We start from the raw sequence: 21,254 nt of genomic DNA, 5'->3' as shown, positions 1-21,254 counted from the left end.
AAACGATCCAAGTCTCGTTTAAAACTAAAGTATATAAGTTATACAAAAAAAAACAAAAAAACGAAGGAGGGCTTTATGCCTTTCAACGGCTTTTTATCCAGCGGGTTGTGGTTATAGTGTATTTCACAGGAAATTCCTCCTCTATTTTAGCTTGGAAAATGTCTAGATTTCTGGCCATCGTTTGGACGCCACTCCAAGACTTGTTGAGCTTAGAAGGAAACTACAGTTGAAAGAGAAGTGTTGCTTGGTCTGGTCAGAGAGACCTTTAACTAGTTGTTACTTGTTAATGGTATCCATGGTCTGGTTAAGTCAAGGGGATGGTGGAAGCTTCGCATTTTTTCCAGAAAGACACTTGTATTGGGGTTGGCCAAGTGAAAATGATCGGGTTCAATATTATTTCAATTTATTCCCCATAGTGTAACGTGGACCACGATGACGGCAAAACGTCTTTAGTGTTCGACTTGGACGGAAAACAAGCGTTTACCCTCCATTGCCCATATCAGTATCCGGATTACGAGAGCGAGGACAACTTCTTCGTGGAAGCCGATAGTGGGCTCCAGCTATGGTGTAATGCTCTCAACGAGTACTTACTGGACTCGGATAGTCGCTTATCGTTGGCCGTGATCCTTCAGAAAGGTTTATCTCTGTACTCCTCGGCGGATCGACCGTCGGGATCCATGTCCAAATCCATGGCATCGACCTCGTCCTCGTCGTGGTCGCGTTCCTTAGGTGCGCGACCCCGCACGTTCTCATCGCGGCGCACTAGCCAACCTGAAATCAATTCTGATGAGGAAGACGACGACGATGAGGATGAGTTCGACGAGGATCTGGAGGAAGAAATGTACGAAGAGGTAAGAAAGGCATTTAGGAAGAAACCAATCAACCAAAGTTATCCTTGCTTAAGACGCGACATTTGAGCTTGTTTTTTCTTTTCGCTGCCACAGGATGGCGGAGTGGGTGACGACGATCAACTTGAAGACATCCTGGACAACGATCTCTCTTGGGAGCTCGAAATATCACGTCGGAAGAAACGCTGGCGTCAACGAGAGATTGAGCTTCGGGCTGAAATGGGCCGATTGTCAGACGGTGGGGGTTTGGGGAACGACGACAAGACCCTTCAACAGATTTTTCACGACCCCTCCACCAAAACCCGACAGCCCAAGCAGGTGAGTGTGCAAAGTCGGTGTGGACTTGGAGGAAGAGTATTGTTGGACTATATTAAGTTTGGTTTTCTGCAGGTGTTCTCTTCGACCGCCGCCTCAGGGATATTGACCAATGATCTGGTGTCCATCATGGAATCGGCCAAGACCACGGGCATCGACGCCGATACGATCAACGATAACATCTTCCAATGGAACGTGAAGATACGAGATTTTTCTTCCAATTGGTGAGAGAGAAAGAGATCACAAAATTTGGCTTCATACGATTTGAAAGATTCAAATCTGTTTTCCTTCTTCATCGAATATTTCAGCGTTTTGGACAAAGACTTCCAGACTCTGAAGGCCAAGTTCAATTACGACTACATCGAACTCCAGTTGGACTTTTCCATGGACTTGTACCCGTTCTTCCCTCCATTGGTGAAGGTGATTCGACCACGACTGCAAGGCTCTATGATGCTTCGCGTGACCACCATGGAGATACTCAAACTCACTTACTGGAACCCGGCCAAGGACATGAAGGCCTTACTCATGGATATTAAGTCGTTCTTACAAACGTGGGCCCGACTCGATTTGAGTTCGGATCGAAATGACCGCAATCGCTACCCGGATGGAGCCTACATCGACATTGAGCATCACCTTCTTCGTCTCGCATTGGTCAGTGAGATCGTGCCCAGAGCCAACAAGAAGTATGCCGTAGTCACGCCCACCCATAAAGCCTCGTTGCTCCCGGCCTCCGCCCTGGAAACGGTCAAAGAGGTCAAAAAGAAAAGCTCAAAGAAGCCCAATCACCATTCCGAAGAGGGCCCTTCCACGTCTGGGTTGGGAGCCGAGGTCTTGGGGGCCATGGGAGCATCAGGTGGCGGGGCCCTGGACCTCAAAATGGATGAGAGCGAATCTAAACCCGTTGTCGGAGATAAGAAGCTCAAGAAGCTGCAAATGTTCCTCCAGAGGGATCGTCAGAGTAAAGATGAGAAGAAAAAGGCCAGTGAGAAGGTCAAGCTTATGGCCAAAGGTGTGGGTTATTCGCGCTACCAACAGAAAGGCTGGGACGTCAAGGCATACATGGCCGCTCAGAGAGAAAAGGATAAGCAAATCGAATTGGTCTTGGGCAAGATCCATCAGGAACTCAAGAAACTCCATGGATCTTACCCTGCCTCCAATGGAGGCGTTCATCGGAATTTCTCTGAGCTCTTGGAGGGTGCTACGGCTGGCATTGTGTCATCGTCCTCATCCTCAGACAACGTTTCCAACAGCACGTCCAGTGAGGCCGAGGGCCGCTCCAGTAATGGCCCCACGATCGACCGTGAGGGCTCTAGGCGGAAACGGAAACATTCGCCAGACGATGTGAACGATCCCACTGCTGCGGGCGGTGTGTCCACGTCTTCGGCGAATAACGGGGCCAGCTCTCCGATTGATTCGATCGACTCCCAACCAGAGCCTTCCGATTTCGTCGAGAGCGACGAACACGAAAAGGACGAGGAGGCTAGGAGTAGTAGAAAGTCGAGTAGTCACGAGACTCCGATTGACCCTCTAAGTGACTTGTACGCAGTTCTGGAAGGATCGGCGCTGATTCCATTCCTGGAGATGAAACTGCAAGCCAATTCGTTCCTCGAGATCTGCTCACATGCCACCGTCTACAAATGTGTGGTCAGCATCATCAGAGAGATGGGTGAGTGTGCCTAGCCTGCGTTCGGGACTACCGATCATGTCGAGTGGAGTTTGATTTTGACGACCTTCTGTTTTTGCTTTCCAGTCAGTCAAACGTACTTGGTGCCATTATTAGGGCCTCTCCCCGACCAGCAATTTTCAATTAGTACGTTGCTGGAGTGTCTCTCAAGCCAGGCCAAGATCCTCTTGGACAAGATCGGGAAGGCCTCGGCCAATGGAAGCGTCCCCAAATCGGGCAAGGCGGCCGAAAAATTGTCAGACAAAACCACGGACGACCGATTGGCTAAGTACGGGCTCATATCATGTTTCATGTTTTTGAACATGTTGATGTCGCTAGTAACTCGATCGTTTTCTCCACACAGAGACTTCCTACTCCTCTCGAAGGAAGTGGATCATGCCTTGGCTTCCGTCGCCGCGGAATCTAGCGTCAATGGAGAGAGCTCGAGTTTGGCTGAAGCGTTGGCCAACAATCACTCCTCCAGCAATTCAAGTAGCGGCTCAAATCATGGCCGAGCTCACGTGGGCTCATCCGGATCTTCCGCCGGTGGCAATAATACCGATGCGTGTAATGCCGCCTCTAGTAGCACAAATGCCTCGCAGTATCCTCTCCCGGGCACTTCGGACGTGGATGTCAAGCGAAAGTCCAGGAAAGATAAAGCTGCGGATCTTTACAAGGCTCATATGAAGACTTTACAACTGGATTCCTACGACTTCGCCACCTCAGGCTCGCAGGTTCACGCGCACATGACGCAATTTCAGCGCGCCGGCACGCCCAATTCTCAGATCATTTTTCGAGTGGCCCAGGAAATCTCCTCATTCTCTACCTCACTTCCGTTGGACTTTTCATCAGCCATTTTTGTCAGAGCGGACGACGAAAAGACGCCCTTGATCAAGGCCATCATCACCGGGTAAGATTGCATGGAAAATACGTATTAGATTACGAGATTGTCTGAGGAACTGTCTTTGATTTTCAGGCCGGAAGACACGCCCTACACCGGCGGGTGCTACCTCTTCGACATCTATTTCCCGCTGAAATATCCCCAAGTCCCCCCTCAAGTGACGTTCCGCACCACGGGCAATGGGACAGTTCGTTTCAACCCCAACCTGTACAACTGCGGGCGAGTGTGCCTGTCGCTCTTGGGCACGTGGGAAGGCGCCCAAGGCGAACAATGGAACGAAACGTCCACCATTCTTCAGGTGAGTCAGCCGAATCGGACACATTCGCGGATCACCCCGCTCTCACGTGGACATTCCTCAACCCTTCATTTCAGGTCCTCATATCCATCCAAAGCTTGATTTTGTGTTCGGAGCCCTACTACAATGAGCCCGGATATGAGCGACTCTATGGCACGCCCCAAGGCAATGCCGAGTCACTCAAGTACTCCGAAGAGGTGTTCAGAAACAATCTGAAGTTCGCCATCCTAGCTCAAGTGCAGAATCCGCCCGAAGGTTTTGAGGAGGTGATCAAAGCCCACTTCTTCTTGAAGCGACACATCCTGCTGAAGGTGAGATCAAGGAGGACAGTTATAATTGGTCGCTTTCAGTTTGGCCTCACAAGATCATTGGCATACTTTTTTCAGGAATTGGAAAGCATGCTGGACAAGTATAAGGGCAAAGATGTGAAGAAGTACTTCCTGGACGTGAAACGTGAGCTTATGAAGCTTGAACAGCCGCCCAACCTCAAGAAATCATTTCTGACGGCGAATCAATGTGAACCGCATCGCATCAGTCAGACCAGTCAGTCCATTGATGGTTGACTCTCTGACCCCTACCCCCAGTAGCCCCCCCCCCTTTTCTCGCCCATGTACCTGATTTCAAACTGATCGCATTCCCAGATTGAAGGAGGAAATCCCCTTCGATTGGTGATGGCGTCAAGTAACCCTTTGCGTGGCATTTAACCCCATCAACGTGTTTTGTCAGTCGCCTTGCTTTAGTAATCAGTTTATCTTGCCTGTGTTGAATTGGTTGCCCCCGGAACACCGCCCCCTTCCCTCTAGCCTCATCTCTCTCTTCACGTGCATGTGGCCCGTGAAGTCCATTTGAATGTCATGATGTTTCGGTCCATGTATTATCATCCACAATCCCAAACCCAATCGTGTTTTATTTTGGGCACGAGCGTAACTCCCCCCGAGACCCGTCTTTCAACCTGAATCTCGGACTTGGTTAAGGATCCAGCTAAGTCTGAAAATCCGCGTTTCAGTGCCGTCCTTGGGGATTTTCATACTGGCTGAATGGTATGGTTAGGTTTGAGGTATGGGTTTTAAAGGTAGACGAGGTCAAGGATGGTGGAGACGATCGATCAGCGGCCTGGCGATGTATGTCCAATCAGGTCATGATTATTTTTACTGATTCAGCCAAGACCACAGGTGAACTAAACTGTTACCGATTAATGGCCAGAATTTCCAGACTTCGGAAACATTGTGAGTCTTGAACAGTGCAGGGGGAGAGTCCGGACTCGAGTCTTTAATTCGATTTTGGAGTAGTCTTGAGGAAGGAATTTTGTCCGAGCTTGTGGAATTAAATCGTTTTTTTTCTTTTAATTTTGCAAGACGACTCTTTGGCCGGACTCGAGTACAACCCAAAGTAAAACAATCGACGATTCACTCCAGCACTAGTCTCGAACATTGGAGAGTGGCGACTGTTTGCGTTCTAGCTAAACTGGTGTTCTTCGACGCAGGCTTAAGAAATATATGAAAAATAATATAACTGCATTGGGAGGTCAAGGGAGTGTTTGTATTCTCCGGAATTTGTGTTTTTACAAGGCGCAGTCGCCTTCTTCTTCGACGACACAGCATGAAATGAGGTTACAGAAATAGCAATGGTAGCATTTTTAGTAGTAGTAGAAGCAAAGATAGTAATGGTCTGAGTGGAGGCGGGTTGAGGGCGGACCCAGGCAGAACCAGGCTGGACGACGTCTGGCCCGCGTCCCCGGAGGCGTGCGATGGATGGTGCAATGAACAGACCAACAGATCAATCCATCGGGAGTAATACTAACGGGTGGGTGGCCCTTCCCACCCAGTCCTGCCCCACGCCTCCTCCGTCCGCCTCTAACCATCCATTGCACTATCTCTCTATTGAGCCCCTGGGTGGGCCTGGCCTTTCCCACCACCCCCGGTTTGTTCCTGATAGACCTCAATCACGTCGTCTTGCTCCATTTCCAAGGCTTTGGGCGTCTCATCGTCGTTGATGCGGCGACCGTCGAACAGGAACCGCAGCGAAGACACGGGCACGCCCACCCGCTCAGAATAGGACTTCTTCAGCTTGCCCATCTGCGTGGACATCTTGACGCGGAAGTGGATCTCGTTCGAATCCTGCCCCACCACCTTCAATTTGATATACTCAGCCTCGTCCTTGTTCTCAGACATCTCGACACTCAGAGATCTTGATCCAGGGGCAACGATGAGAGTCCTTGATGGAGTCGATCCGTGGAGATGAAATGCGCGAAGGAATGGCGAGCTAATGGCGGACCAACGCGGATGGGGATTTGACGAACGGAGATTCGAACCTGAGCCGATCACGAGCAACCCTCTGACAACACACACGGACAGACACACACACAACTCAGGCGAAGGAACAAACGGAACGAACAGAGAAATAGGAGCGTGCGTTCAGCGGTAAGCGTTGCGACGCCGGTTCAGGGTGACCACGCTCACAGCCTCCGCTCAGACCAAAAACACGCCGAGGCAGTTGAATGGGGGGGACGGTGAGTGGGTGCGGGAGGGGTGAATGAGATTCTTATGGTTTTAAACCTACTATAGGGCTTGGGTGTCTTAGTAGCCTGAGAAAAAGAAGTAGTCAAAGATTGGGGATTCGAAAGTTCAATCACCAGTGGTTTTAAGCTGATGCAGTAAGAGTAAAAACAAGATCAATTGGATGGGATTCAATGAAAGTTTATTTTGATGTAAATATCCATGTTCTGAAATTGAGAGACATGAGATGAGTACTAGGGGTTTTCCATTGGTCAATGCGTTTTGTGCTCGGGATTTGAACCCCGAGTGTTGGGTTAGTCTGCCAAAGCAACGCCTCACTGCCTAAGCGGAAATTTTGGTGGAACTCAGCAGATCCGGCTGAAAAGGCTAGGCAAGGGCTAATTTTGAGGGTGACCGAGTCGAGGGTATAGTTGTTATTGGAACTAACAGATCTTCAGAGTCGCCATTCAGGGATGCACATCGGCAGGCTTGATTAATAAAGGTGACATGGAAATGCCTGGGAGAGATGAAAAAATTCGTCCGGCAATATTAATGAGCAGGGCGAAACAAGTGTTATCCAAACGGAATTGTGTAGACAACACGTGTTTATCTACGTGATTTCGACTATGATTTGATTCCAAAAGTCAACTTTTCACACTTGAAAACCAACTGCAAACGCTAAAGAGTATCAGATTTTGGAACATTTCGAACTTCATTCTGGTGGGTTTCATTCAAGCATTTTACAAGGTACTTTGGTACCCTAGCACGTTTCTTTCAAACCCCCTACATTAGAAAAGGTATTTATCTTCGCCCCAAGTGACTTACTCAGTACAGTAAAATTTTAGGGGAAAATATTGGCTTATATATAGCGTCTGAACACTGTTTTCCAAGAATCATTTCAACTCATATCAACTCTACCAGCATTATTCTTTGTCCCAACCCAGGATTTAGGGATAAACGTTATTCTCCACCGATTAGTTGGCGGTGCTCATTTTTAAATTTGTGGCAAAATGTTAAAAGGTTTAGATAGAGACATTAAGGGTTATTGATATCGTGTTAGTCTAGGTAAGGTTAGATTAGGTTTGATTAGGCCAGGTTACGATTTAAAAAAGTAGCACCGCCAACTAATCGGTGGAGAATAACGTTTACCGGATTTAGGGTCAATTCTAGCGAACGTCGAGGCTTGATGTGCATTTTGAGAGCACCTTCTAGCCCTCGAGAATCCAGACTACTTCAAACAATGAAGTCCACCTCTCTTCTTTCTCGGGCTCCTTCATTGTTTAATTTGCTTCCCTCTAATATCCGTAAGGAACACGTAGGCCTTGTTGATCCGGTAGCATCTTTCAAGTCTAGGACAAATTTTTAAATAGCATTCCCGATCAACCCTGTATACATTCAAGGACTAGCTCGGTCTTCCAACTCAAATTCGTTGGTAGACCAAATATGATGTAAAGATTGAAAGGTACCTAATAGACAAAGTATAACCTTTCATTTTAATAATACTCGGGATTATGTTGCCTGTAGCGGTTAGATAAGCCCATGAAAAACCAAACAAACAAAAATACATTCCGATTTCAACCTAGAACTTCTACAACTAGGGAATGTGAACGAGCTTCCCACCAAATCGGCCTGCTCCCGAACATAGCAATTCTGAGCTGGTTTTTTTTTGTTTGTTTCTTCAGGCTTTTCTAACTCCTACGGCGCATGTAATCCCCAGTACTATTAAATTTCAATAAAAAGTCGATTGTGATTGTTAAAAAAAGTGTGACATCATATGTGAACGTATTACATACTACAATGTATCTTTAAATATGTTATAAGGAGCCGCTAAGCTATTGCAAGTTTTAAGACTCAATTTTTATTAAAATTGGCAAACTACCAAAAGTGGTTTTACCTTCATATCGCCTTTAAATAATTATCTTCTACCTTAAGCACCTTGTTCGTGACATTCTAAATACTTTTTTGAGCTAATTTTCAAAAATGGATAACTTTGCGGTCAAGCCTTGGAAACTGTATGGATCTTGACAATTTTTGGTTTGCTGAGAAGGTCTGGGGTTCATTGTGCAAGCTTCATTTTTGTTCTGTTGGGCAATTTTCCTTATTCTCTTGAATCATTCTTCCATGTTTTTGGCGTTTTCCAGGAATCTTTTTTCTTCTTTATGAAGCTGAAAAAAAGAACTCATGATTTGAAAAACCTTCCAATTAATATGCGCAAAGAGCAACCAGTAGGTACTTTCTTCATTGTGTGCTATTCATAAAGTGACTCATGTCACTACATTCTCATTTATCCTTCTCGTCACATACCCTGTGTTCTTTGACAGGTTCGTTAGATTGACACCCTTGGGCAACTGCTTCAAATTCAGCACCTGTAACTTTTGTTCTTCCCATATATGGTTCATCAGGTCCTTGATTTTCAGAAGTTCTTGATTGAGCAAGGCATCAAAGGATTGAAATTTTTACTTCACGCTACGTTGAAAATGAATTTGGGCAGCCTGATTACTTTAACTCTACGGAACTTCATGATTTAGAGTCGCGCAACCTGCCTCCTGAGTGTAGGCGCAAAAAGATTCAGACACATTCAACGACATCCCACCATAATTGTCATATGCGATTGAAAATGTAAATTGGCAGCCCTTGTTGCAACCTCCCGTGATTATCAATTTGGTCCCCATCAGTTGGAATTACTTGAGGACTAAAGCAGACTAGTATTGGGGCGAGGTTTTGGTGTACTCTTTACTGATGGGATCAAATAGATTTTCAAATTGAGAATTGCCAGAAAGCTAGGAAAGTCAAAGCACCACCCTATCCATCGTAAGGTAAAAGGCTAGCTTTGCCAAAAAAGCAATCCTGGTATGAGCGAAGAAAAATCAGGGTCACTTTTTGCGACTAACTAACGGGTTTCCGATGTTCCGGCGTTAGTGATGTCATATGCCACTGAAAATGTAAATTGATAGCTCTAGTTGCAACCTCCCGCGATTATTAATTTGATCCCATCAATAGTACTCACTATCCATCCCAGAGATAACTCCATGAATAGATCGATCAAGGGCGCTGCAATTGCATGTTTTCGTTTCAGCTGTCGCTGGGTGTCAAAAAGTTCCGATCGTAGTCAAAATTCCTAGGGCAACTATGGTACAAATCTGAATGGTTGACGGTGCGTGCAAAGTCTGAGCTGAAACTCCTAATACAACCCTTTGCCGAGCAATTGCTCTCCTCTAGCACCCTTCAAAAAATGGGTTAGAAAAAGCTGTCTGACCACAATTTTAACACTGAAACGTTGAAGGGGCTATGATGGGGCTCCAATTGCAATATTCATCCATATGGTGGAAACACTTAACTGAAACACAAGGAACAAGCCTGGGTTCAGGCAGACCTCAAGAGGCGTCGGAATTATCTTGATTATGTAAAGGTTTAATCACGTTGCCCACATTAAAGCAAATTGTTGGGAGATTGAAATGAAATTCCGAATGTCTCATCATTGCGTTGCAATTTTGGATACATTTTGCTACACTTTCAAGATGAGTTGCTAATCAAGGGCAATTAATAGAATATGTGATTTGCTCTGCTAATGTCCCAATCTTTTGAACATGTTACATGTGTTTTACCCAAAAAGCATGTTTTTATTATCCTACTGCTCTTTCTCCATGCATATTTGTAAGAATCACAAGAAATTAAAAGAAAACCAGACTAACGAACAATTCATGGGAATGATTAAACTTGCCTAAAGGGAGATCTCATGGAGTGTGATTTGTCCCTTGCCACCCAGCCTCAGCTGACCTGAAATCATGCTCATCCAGTACAACTCCTGTGGAGCTTGAGCATTCTAGTTACTTGGTTTTCTATGATCCATCCCAACATTTGTGCATTTGGGTCCTTGCAGGCAAGCTGCCGCAAGCTTGCGCCGCTGCCTGGGCACCCCCAGGCCCTTGCAACCAAGAGGATAGGTTAGGTTAGGTTTGGTTAGGGATCAGGTTAGGTTAGGTCTAAAATAGGATCGAGATTAGTCAAAAAGTCACTCTGCACAAATGTTTGGATGGATAACGGTTACAAGTTTTTGGTGTATTAGTCTTTTTGTTTGGCTTGAGTAGAGTGAAAGATTTGAGTTTTCTGCTGGACTTACGTCTTTTGCCGAACTCGCCCCAACACTACTTCTTCTATCCTCATACCGGATTCAACCTTGTCTTGTTTTTCCATCCTAGTGTAAAGCCTCCCTTGGACCAGTGACCAGCGATCAGGGATGAGAAATTATTTAAAGCCAGTTTCTACTACCTGGCAGAAATTGGTGCCAGAAAATGGCAGAAATTGTTCCAAAATTAGTGGCAAAAATGGCAGAAAATGGCCAAAAATTGTCATTTGCTGCCAGAGGTGGGAAAAATTGAGATGGATTGAATTTCTGCCACTTTCTTCCACAAGTGGCTAAAACTGGAAGAAAGGGGCAAAAAAGGCAGGAATTGCTGGAAGGTGGTCACAAATGGCTGCTGGTGTTTAGAATGAATGATGTTGATTCTAAAAGATGTCAAGGACAAGAATGATCATATGGGTTGGATATGCTTTTTAAGCGTCCTTTGCTAAAAAGCATATTGATATAACATTGGCTGAAATGCAAAATGTTCCTCAAATATTGATATTTATAATGTTTGATGATTGATTGAATTGATAACAGTATCCATAGACCACTGGCAGCAATCAAGGCCTAGCCACAGTAATTACAGGTTTTTTCATGGTCATAAAAAATGGTTATTGAATACGATACAACTTTTTTAAATGCAACTGCCGTCATTTTGACTTTAAAAAGTTTAGATCAAATGCCATCCTTGACTCAAATCAATTGCGGTGGCAAAATTCAAATTTGATCACACTCCAATGACGTTTAGTGGTTGTATCTCACATTCCATGCAAAATACCCATCTCAAAGTGTCAAAATTACATGCAGGTAGGCTTAAAAACTAACGGAAGCGATCGTAAATACTAGAAAAAGATGATTTAGAATAATACAAAGAACTCTATTTTCGGCCATTTTTGGCCATTTTTTGCCACTTATTTTGGACCAATTTCTGCCAATTTCTGCCATTTTCTGCCACCAATTTAATTTCTCATCCCTGCTAGTGACACATATATCTAAATGTTCTGAGTGAGAAATCAATAAATAATAATCGTTTACAATCCAATCAAGTACAATTAGTGTCTCCACACGAATTTTGAATTCAATGAGAAAAATGTCCTCACTTGGGTCGAAATATGGGGCGACCAATTAAAGGTTCATTAAAAGATCATGAAAGTCAAAATCAATCAAGGTCATGGTGGAAAAACTGCATGCCTTACAATCTCAAATTGCATGACAAAAAGTGTTTTTTATATACCATCAAGAGAGATCTACAATTCGGCTGTGGCTTAAATGAAATGATAAATCCATCAATATTTGAGGAATTTCTGAATATTGCAATATTGCAATTTTATCTCGCTTATCATATGCCCACTTTTCATGTCCGGATCTACGTTTACCCATTTTCCCTCGTCTTTCGTTGCCCTTTTCTGAAGAAAGCGCCAGAATTGGCCCGCCACTTGAATTTTGCCATCGCTGGCGCCGTCAGTTGTTGCATTTGGCTCTGGACCATCGGACATTTCCTTTCATCCCAGGCTCTCATACCACCCTCCCACCCGTGCAGGTAGGCCCAGTCCGGCCAGTCCATTAACTCTCGAAGTTGGGAGCGGTGGGGAGGTCGATTTTGCCCGGATTCCTTGAAAGCTGCATGAACACTTATACCCACTAGCCACCCCCCATTGTTGGCGAAATTCAGAGACCCAGTTCGGCCACGGTCCTGCTCGCGGGGTCACACCAACTGCATCGTTTCAGTCCCACCCACGGCCATGGATCCTCCCGAGGCCCAACCCTTTGTCGGTCCCACCCTTAGTGTGGGTCTGACCTATTCGTGGCAGAATCTGTGCGCTCAAGTGCCTTTAGCCCGGAAATCGGCCCTGGGAAGCTGCTGGTCGCGAAGGTCATCCAGTCCGACCCTGTCGGATCCAGGGGCGAACGAGGCCTTGAATTGGCCTTGGCGCGAGAGTGGAAAAGTGGTTTTGGACCATGTGAGCGGGATTGTGGAACAGGGCGATGTGTGCGCCATTCTGGGCGCTTCCGGAGCGGGCAAATCCACGCTGCTCAATGCCCTGACCATGAGGAATGTGGATGCCTTAGAGGTGAGTGGGCCAGGCGTGGCCCAAAATCAGGGAGGGTTCTAGATAAAGCTCGCACGGATACCGTATTAGGTCAGCCTTGTCTACCTACCTACAGTGATGTGTGTAGAAACCAGTGGGTGGGTCATTGCCATGCCGAAAAGTAGCGTTCAATTTGATTAGATAAAGCAGGGTATCAAAAGATGCCACTAGTCCATTATGGACACGGGCATTTTGTTATTCAAAACGATTCAATTCAAGGATTGACCTTTGAATGCTATTTTGAAGTCCACGTGCTCAACAAAGTTCATTTTGAAGTTTGTCGCCCAGCTAATCATTGCGTACTAGTAGACACTAATTAGACTTGGAAATCTCCAAGCTAGAGTACTACTACTGCTGTGCATCGGATCGGATCGGATGTAGTGAAAATTCTCGGATACAGATTGGGTTTTACTACAGACTCGGGGAAAAAATGAAGTCACAATTACTGTAGTTTAGCTCTGATTGGGGTTGGATTCGAAAAAGAATAATCCAGATTGGAGTATTTGGAGGACATTAATTTGGGTTACGAGACTTGGACAGATCCGATGCACAGCTCTATTGCATGCTCTGAGCCTAAATTTCTCAATATAGATGTACTATAAATGCACGTCTGATTTCATTGGGTTTGGTTTTCGACCAATATTTTTCAGCACTTTCTAGGCAATATTGGTACTCGTGTCATGACAGACAATAGTTCTTTTGTTTTATGAGAATGTGTCATCAACCAATGGAGCTCCTTTAATGATTTCAGATCAGTGGCGAACGATACTGTAATGCTGAGTTGGTCACGCCCGAGTCTTTAACGGCTCAATCGGCTTACGTTCAACAGGACGACATGTTCATTGGGACCTTGACCGTACGGGAACACCTTCAGTTCCAAGCACGAGTTCGAATGGATCGACAGTTCAACGCCAAAGAGAGAATGGCTCGCGTGAAGGAGGTGATCCAACATTTTGGCTTGGATAATTGCGCTGACGTTCTGATTGGCGTGCAAGGAAGAATTAAGGGAATTTCCGGAGGCGAATCCAAACGACTCGCTCTTGCCTCCGAAGTGTTGACCAATCCGTTGCTAATGTTTTGTGATGAGCCTACTTCCGGATTAGACTCGTACATGGCGCAAAACGTGGTCGAAACCTTGAAGAATATGGCTGGAGAAGGCAAGACGGTGATAATCACCATACATCAACCCTCATCGCAAGTATTTGAAATGTTTAACAAAGTCCTTCTTTTGGCTAACGGACGAGTGGCTTTCCATGGGAGTCGCGAGAATGCCGAAGGATTCTTCCGTTCCATGAACATGATCGTTCCCCAATATTTCAATCCAGCCGATTTCTACGTCCAAAAACTGGCCATGGTGGCAGGGAAACGTGAAGAGTCTGAAGCTCAAATCCAACAGATCTGTGACACGTTTCAATCTAGCACATGGGGATCGCAATTAAGTGATAAGCTAGACAAGAACGCGAGTCCGGACGCGTCCGCTTCGCAGCCTTCGACCAGAGTTGCCATTTCCAAGTACAAGGTCAGCTGGTGGCAACAGTTCTCGGCCCTCATGACCCGAACCTACTTAGCCACCATCAAGGAGCCCTTGATTGCCAAGGTCAAGATCATGTCGACGCTAGTGGTCTCGCTTGTTTTGGGCTTCATCTACTACGGGCAAAAGCATGATCAAGCCGGGATCATGAACATCAACGGCGCCATTTTCATCATCATCACGAATCTCTCGTTCGAAAACATCTTTGCCGTCATCATGGTGTTTTGCAATGAGCTGCCCATCTTTCTCCGCGAACACGCCAACGGAATGTATCGAACCGACGTGTACCTGATTTGTAAACAGCTAGTCGAGACCCCTGTTTTCATCATTACCACAACTATTACGGTTGTTATATTGTACTGGATGACCGGGATGAATCCGGATCCCATTCGCTTTTTGGGTGCTCTAGGAATCGCGCTTTTGCTGACCCAAGTCATCGTGTCGTTTGGCTACATGATCTCTTGCATCGTACCCAATGCTCAAGTGGGCAATGACATCTCTCCTGTGCTTATCTTACCATTCATGCTCGTGGGGGGTTTCTTCCTCAACAATCTCTCCATCCCCACTTGGCTCATCTGGCTGAAATACATCTCTTGGTTCAAATATGCCAACGAGTGCCTAGTCATCAACCAATGGAGTGGGGTGGAATAGATTGATTGTGATGAGGGCGTGGATTGGGGTTGTATTCACACGGGAGATGAGGTCATTGCGAGATTGGGCTATGACAAAAGCAATATGACTTTCAACCTCTTGATGATGTTGGCATTTTCTCTTGTCTATCGTGTCATTGGATTCCTCGTGCTTTGTGTCAAAAGCCGACGTCGCAACTGAAGAACCTCATTAATATTTCAAAGCCTCTTTTCTTGAATTTTCATTCATGAGGTGCCTGGAAACGGGGTCATAACGCTCCTTTGCCCTTGGTCCAAAGGTGAAAGTGTACGCACAATACGTGGAAACGAAATTTGCCATTGGGGGAAGGGAGAAGCAGAGTATAATGACGAGCAATAGTAACTATTATAATGTTTAGTTTGAGAAATAAACACTTTTGCCCACCTCCATCTTATCTCAATCGACTTTGTGCCTTACACGTACTATTGGAGGATGCCCAGATGTCGCGTTATATAGCATCTAATAAAGACGATCAGTGACTCCGAGGACATCTTCGAATGATGAAGTTCGTCGGAATCTTAGCGTTGGCCGCTTTGGCCATTTCCAATGTTTGGGCCATGGATTACAGCGGGTGAGTTAAATGCCATCAATTCAACTCGGTTCGGTCCTAATAAAGCTCTGGCACGATATTTCTTTGAAAGGTACAAAGTGCTCCGAACGCAGGCTTTGAACAAAACCGCTGCCGGACTTTTGAGAAACCTTCAGGCTGAGAATTCCCATTACGACTTCTGGAAAGACGCCAACACTGGAATGAATGCCGAGATCATGGTCTCCCCCGGTCATCTGTCTTCTCTCCAGAACTACCTCAAGGGTCAAGCGATTCAGTATTCCTTGAAAGTGGAAGATGTCCAGGAGTACGGTTGTTTTCATCCGTAACATTGTCTCTACGGCTTATCTTTCATTTCTTTCACATGAATTTAGACTCATTGCCAAGACCTCCCAAAGAGAGCCTTTAGCTTCCAAACGGGGTCCGTCCAGTCCCAAGTACAATTTAGACTGGAACGATTACTATGACTATGACATCATTGTCGAGTTCATGGAGGAACTGGCCAATGATTACGAGTTCGTCAACGTGGTGTCTATTGGCAAAAGTTACGAAGGGCAAGACATGAAGGTGATTCAGATCACCAAGGCTGGTGATGGAGCTCCCAATGTGTGGATTGAAGCTGGAATCCATGCCCGAGAGTGGATCGCCCCTGCTGTGGCAACTTACGTTATTCGAGAGCTCATCGAGAACTACGATGATCATCCTGAATATTTGGACAGCCTGAACTTCCATTTCTTGCCTTGTGCCAATCCTGACGGTTACCAATTCAGTCGGAACGAAGTCAGTATTTGAGAAATTATGCAAATTGTTTAGACTTAACGTTGCCCGTGTGGCTGTTATAGCAACGCTTGTGGCGCAAAACTCGATCGGACACAGGTTCTTCTTTGGGCTGCAAAGGAGTCGATCCTAACCGAAACTTTGACTACGCTTTTGGAGGTAAGTTTCAATGAATTATTGATATATAGAGGCTTCGACAACAGCTCAGGCTCAGAATATGTATTATTAGTCAATTAGATAAATACAGTGTTTTATGTGTACGAAGTACTTGCTATCAGCGACTAAGACTTCAGATAACGTTTCCTGATGTCGTGAGACTTGGCATGCAATTAAGCTTTCGAGTGAGTGTCTCTTAACACATGCTGGCGTATCACTTTAAAGAAGTAAAACATGAGTATCACTTACATGCACATGAGAGCATTGAAACAAATTTTCAGTTATGATCGGTTATGACTTCCCTCCGTGCTTGAAACTAAGACGGATACAAAAGAACCATCGAATAAATTATCATACCACCATAGCTCTGATGTTGACTTCGTTGTCAGATTGATTGAGCTTAAACAAACCAACTTGCAAGGGTTAGACATAAGTTTAGAATCAATGGATGTGTCCTTCTTATCGTGAAGATTCAAAAATGAGGCTTGAACTAAGGCCAATATATCCCAATCAAATATTCTTCAAGTAAATTCACTTCTTTTCAATCCAATAGCCGAGCGTATATCCAAATTGCTCCCTTTGTGGATGGTCTAAGATGTATCATATTCCATGTTTTAGAAAGCGGCGTGAGTAACGACAAATGCTCCGATATTTACCCGGGTCCCGAGGCTTTCTCCGAGATCGAGACAAGAAATATTCGTGATTACACCTCCAGTCTTTCCCCGACTCCCGTCATTGCCAAGGCTCTTCATAGTGCCGCCGAATTATGGCTCTACCCCTATGGTTATGCTCTAGATACCTACCCTGAGAATGTGGACGAAATTGTAAGGATCATTGTATATCTAGCATTATTAATTCAGTGATCCCTCATTTGCCATTGTTTTCTAGCGAGCTCTTGGCGAAGAATGCGTCGAGGCCTTGAACGCCGTGAATGGAATGAATTTCGTTAATCAACACTCGGCTGGACTTTGTAAGACCAAATTTTCCTGAAATCATTGCTTGAATTATGGGATAAGCGATCGTTTAAATTGAACTTTTCCATTAGACCCCGCTGCAGGTGATGCCAATGATTGGTACACTGGTGTGCTGAAGGCTCGTTTCACTTACACGGTCGAGCTTCGCGATCAAGGCTACGGTTTCCTGTTGCCCCCAGAACAAATCATCGATTCGAGTGTGGAGATTTGGGCTGCTTATGAGGTGCTCTTTTCCAAGGCCATTGAAGTATCCAAGTAAATCCGGGACGAAATAAAGAGACTCAAAACTAAATCCACCATATCGTTTGGCCTTTAAAACATCTCAAACGAGCCTCTTCATTTTGGTTGGCGAATGTGAGAAAATGAAAGTGGTAACCTAAAAAGTTAACCATCGCTAGGGCTCGAAAAACAGAAATCTTTTTCAAGACCAAATAATAGCAAAAAAGTTTTTTGTTTAACTAATAAATAATCTTTAGTCACAGGAAAAAAAAATTATGAAAGGCAAAGATATAAGCCTGTTTCAAAGCAAACAAAAGCAAAAACAAAGACAACGTGAAACTAATTTTGCATAAGTACGAAGTCATTACCAAAGGATTCAATATTTTCAAAATCTTTGAAACCAAAAAGCCTTAGAAGTTTTATTTCACCTATCTCCCACGACGAAGAGCCCGGGGCTAAAATGCAAACCTCTTCTTATTTGCTCTTTTGTGTGTCAAGAATTGAGATTCTAGATGCGTTTTCTGGAAGGGATTTAGCCTTTGCCTAAAAGACTAAAACACACACATACACACGCATGTAATATTTCATCAAAATTAGACGTTTCAAGTCAATAATTTAAAATTAACTTTCAAATTAAAACAATTTCCTCCGAGCCCTGATCATCGAATATTGATTGCTCACGCTTCTTGGTTCATGGGCTACCTTGAAAGGGACTCTCTTACTAGCAGGCCAATTACTTGAAGGCATAGCATGTAAAATAGGCAATTAACATCATATTATAATGTGACTTTATCCTCATTCTGGTTGGAGAGTGAATCGTTTCGTGTCAAATTTGAAGAGGAGCTAAAAATGTGGCACGAAAACGTTTGATGGGCTGTGATTGCATGACGCAGTTTTAGCTTATTCCGTCTCAATAGGAAATAATACAAAATGAATTAATTTCTTTCGCTGAAGTAGGTGAGCAAGAAATCTTGGAAAACTCAACAAGCCGAGAAAGGGCGGATTGTGCCTCATTGATTAGAAAATATATAAATATATTCTTTTCTAAACCGCACCAAATCTATAGTAAACTTTTACGTTGTTTCCATAAAGAAACAAAAAGATGTTGAAACACGGAAAGTTCATTTCAAAAGCTGTTATTAAAAAGAGTTCGGTGATATTTTACAAAAACTTTTATTGCCAAATTGAATCTAAGATGAAGATCGTAAATTTTACTTTAGGCAAAATTGCACCGTGGATATTTTTAGCAAAAATGAAAATTGTGATACTCTCATCAGGAGACAAAATGGGTGTTTGAATGTTCGTACAATAGGCGATTAGGCAGAGGGTAGTCCTCCAAAATAACGGAGAGTTCGATGAGCGTATCCAATTGAAGATGGGTAAAGCTTTTCAAACGAGTGTTTGCATATAGCGGATATTTATGTCCAGAGATAGCATCACAAAGCTAACTCTGTATAGGTCGATTCGGGAGGCTCGTCTTGAATATGCCACGCCCATTTGGGCCCCAATTAGTACAGGAGGTTTGCAAAAGCTCGAACAGGTCCAAAGGTGTATCACCATAAACATTGAGGATATGAGAGAGCTCTCTTATTAAGAGAAGCTTAAAAGGTTGGGACCGTTCAGTTTTGAGACAAGACACGAAAGGTATCTGTTATTGTACGTCTTCAAAGTCTTCCATGATACAGTCCCCACATCCTGGGTTGGGACAAAGTTCATGAATGCTTTTGAAAACATAGAGTATCAGATACCTCTCTTACATCTTTGGACCTGCTCGACCTTTTGCATACCTGCTGAGCTAATTGGGACCCAGATTGGCTCTATTCGATCCCATTCAAGATGCAACTAAACAGTCGTACAGAGTTAACATCGTGATACTATCTCTGGACCTAAACGTGCGATATATCCAACCACATATTTGAAAAACTTTGCCAACCTTCAAGTGGAAATGCTCATCGAACTTTCCATTTTGTTGGGAGGGCTGTAACTAATCCTTCATGGGCGATACCTGCTCGATATTTATTCCTCCATTTTCTACAAGCGAAGTGTTTAATACCATTGACCTAAATTCTAAATGTCATTGCACAAAATTTCATTCCTTCCCTCCCCCCACCCGAGTTACAATTCTACATTTCTGAATCATTTTTATTCGATGTCAAAAAAAAAGAGAGCGCCCGGTAATGTCCGCACTGAAATGTCGTTTCTGTAGATGACAAATGCTTCATTCATATGTTTTCGAGTCCCGTTTACTTACGCTTTATCCCGACTAAATTTTCACTCCCATAATTTAACTTAGAATATGGTGATTCAAGAACAAGGGTAGATATTTAGATAGGTTAGCTCCATGTAATCACCCCAAGCTTTATTGTAAATCCCAAGGCTGATGAGTCAAATTTCTGGTGCAATTTAGAAGTAACCTCGAAGAAACTAAAGAGCTCGGTCGTAACAAATATTCGTTACGGGATTTCTTTCAAAAGAGTCCGTAAAATTAGAATGAACCGGAAATGACTTGATTGGCAAATTGATTCCTAACATTGATTTTTTAGATTCGAGAAGGCCATCATGGCTTACGAAGAAGATAAGACTCAGGGGCAAATTTCTTCAGAGTTCAGAGATTTATTACAATCTCCTCCAAATTACAATTTAGCTGCAATGTTTGGTTGGTACTGTGGGCAGTACAATTATTTAATATAATGAGCCTGCAATCAAGCAAATAATTACGCCTCACAGTGACAGAAAGTATTGAAGGGAACACGGAAATTGCGCAACTTAAAGTGTGTGAATGAGTGACACGTTAAAGGGAAGGTGTCTGCGTTCAATCAATGATATCCTTTTTATTTGGCTATGAATAATGTTTTTTCCTTTATGTGATTTCCTCATTGTTATTGAGAATCAAATAGAATCAAACCAAAGAACGATATTACCCGTTAAGAAGGGAACACATTTCTTCAACCGTTGAGGATTTCTAATCATTCATGACTTTAATTCAAAACTGAACCATACTTTTTCCAGTGCAACTAATGATTCCAATTTTAGTCACGAAAACTCAAATGCGGGTCCATGTGTATTGTAATTATCTCTATTCTCTGTCTGAATATTGCTTCTCCAACGATAGTAATTGTATATAATTGCCAAGGACCACTTCAGAATTCAAGAACCAGTCAGTCACCAGCTTTTCGGTTGAAAACATTTCTCGCTCATGGATCCGGTCTCACTTTAAAAGCTTGTTCGAAAGATGACTGTTGCGACAACCAAAGGCCCGATGAAAAGGTTCGAAATTGTGTCCTTTGCTGTTATTTATGAAACTGATTCGGGTGTCAACTATTGATCCAGATTGGTAATGATGTGAACCTTCATTTCTGTTTCAGTGATTCGTCATTCAATCATTGTTGGAACGAACAAAGCAAACCCAGCAAACTGAACGATGAGTTGGTGTCTTGGTTCGCTGATTTGTCGACTTATAGCAGCTTACATGGAATTAGTTGGTCCACTCGAACTCAAAGTCGCTTGATTCAAAGCCTAGTATTTATGGGTGCTGTTTTCATATGCATCAGCTTGCCGATTGTTTTAGTATATGAGAGCATCAAGTACTCTCAAAATGATCGGGTGAATACTGCTGTGGAATGGCAGAAGGCGAAATCAATCACCTAT

The 21,254-nt window shown here is 44.1% G+C and overlaps 4 protein-coding genes across 4 annotated transcripts in view; 3 read left to right on the top strand and 1 right to left on the bottom strand.

The window, feature by feature from the left end:
* LOC131876889 (uncharacterized) overlaps positions 1 to 4,921 on the top strand; it is a 6,032-nt gene extending 1,111 nt beyond the window's left edge. Inside the window, exons 2-10 of the mRNA XM_059222426.1 lie at positions 417 to 851; positions 945 to 1,166; positions 1,239 to 1,387; positions 1,472 to 2,829; positions 2,914 to 3,115; positions 3,191 to 3,736; positions 3,803 to 4,025; positions 4,100 to 4,333; positions 4,409 to 4,921. Coding sequence (XP_059078409.1) covers positions 417 to 851; positions 945 to 1,166; positions 1,239 to 1,387; positions 1,472 to 2,829; positions 2,914 to 3,115; positions 3,191 to 3,736; positions 3,803 to 4,025; positions 4,100 to 4,333; positions 4,409 to 4,585 — 3,546 coding nt within the window. The 3' untranslated portion in view covers positions 4,586 to 4,921. The remainder of the gene's footprint in view (positions 1 to 416; positions 852 to 944; positions 1,167 to 1,238; positions 1,388 to 1,471; positions 2,830 to 2,913; positions 3,116 to 3,190; positions 3,737 to 3,802; positions 4,026 to 4,099; positions 4,334 to 4,408) is intronic.
* A 618-nt stretch (positions 4,922 to 5,539) lies between these two features.
* Positions 5,540 to 6,405, bottom strand: LOC131876894 (small ubiquitin-related modifier-like). The gene has a single exon (XM_059222432.1). The coding sequence runs from the start codon at positions 6,191 to 6,193 to the stop codon at positions 5,900 to 5,902; it is 294 nt and encodes a 97-aa protein (XP_059078415.1). The 5' UTR covers positions 6,194 to 6,405; the 3' UTR covers positions 5,540 to 5,899.
* A 5,566-nt stretch (positions 6,406 to 11,971) lies between these two features.
* Positions 11,972 to 15,322, top strand: LOC131876890 (protein white-like). Its single transcript, XM_059222427.1, has 3 exons — positions 11,972 to 12,183; positions 12,289 to 12,715; positions 13,485 to 15,322. The coding sequence occupies exons 1-3, from the start codon at positions 11,987 to 11,989 to the stop codon at positions 14,913 to 14,915; spliced, it is 2,055 nt and encodes a 684-aa protein (XP_059078410.1). The 5' UTR covers positions 11,972 to 11,986; the 3' UTR covers positions 14,916 to 15,322.
* Positions 15,323 to 15,348: 26 nt separating this feature from the next.
* On the top strand, positions 15,349 to 17,679 carry LOC131876892 (carboxypeptidase B-like). The gene is made up of 7 exons (XM_059222429.1): positions 15,349 to 15,504; positions 15,575 to 15,787; positions 15,855 to 16,260; positions 16,323 to 16,416; positions 17,032 to 17,237; positions 17,302 to 17,383; positions 17,459 to 17,679. Exons 1-7 carry the CDS (start codon positions 15,431 to 15,433, stop codon positions 17,644 to 17,646), a joined length of 1,263 nt encoding a protein of 420 aa, XP_059078412.1. The 5' UTR covers positions 15,349 to 15,430; the 3' UTR covers positions 17,647 to 17,679.
* Positions 17,680 to 21,254: the final 3,575 nt, after the last annotated feature.

This window comes from Tigriopus californicus, chromosome 2, assembly GCF_007210705.1.
Source record: "Tigriopus californicus strain San Diego chromosome 2, Tcal_SD_v2.1, whole genome shotgun sequence".
NCBI lineage: Eukaryota > Metazoa > Arthropoda > Copepoda > Harpacticoida > Harpacticidae > Tigriopus > Tigriopus californicus.
Note: the sequence above shows the minus strand (reverse complement) of the source record. Positions and strands in the feature narration are given on the sequence as shown.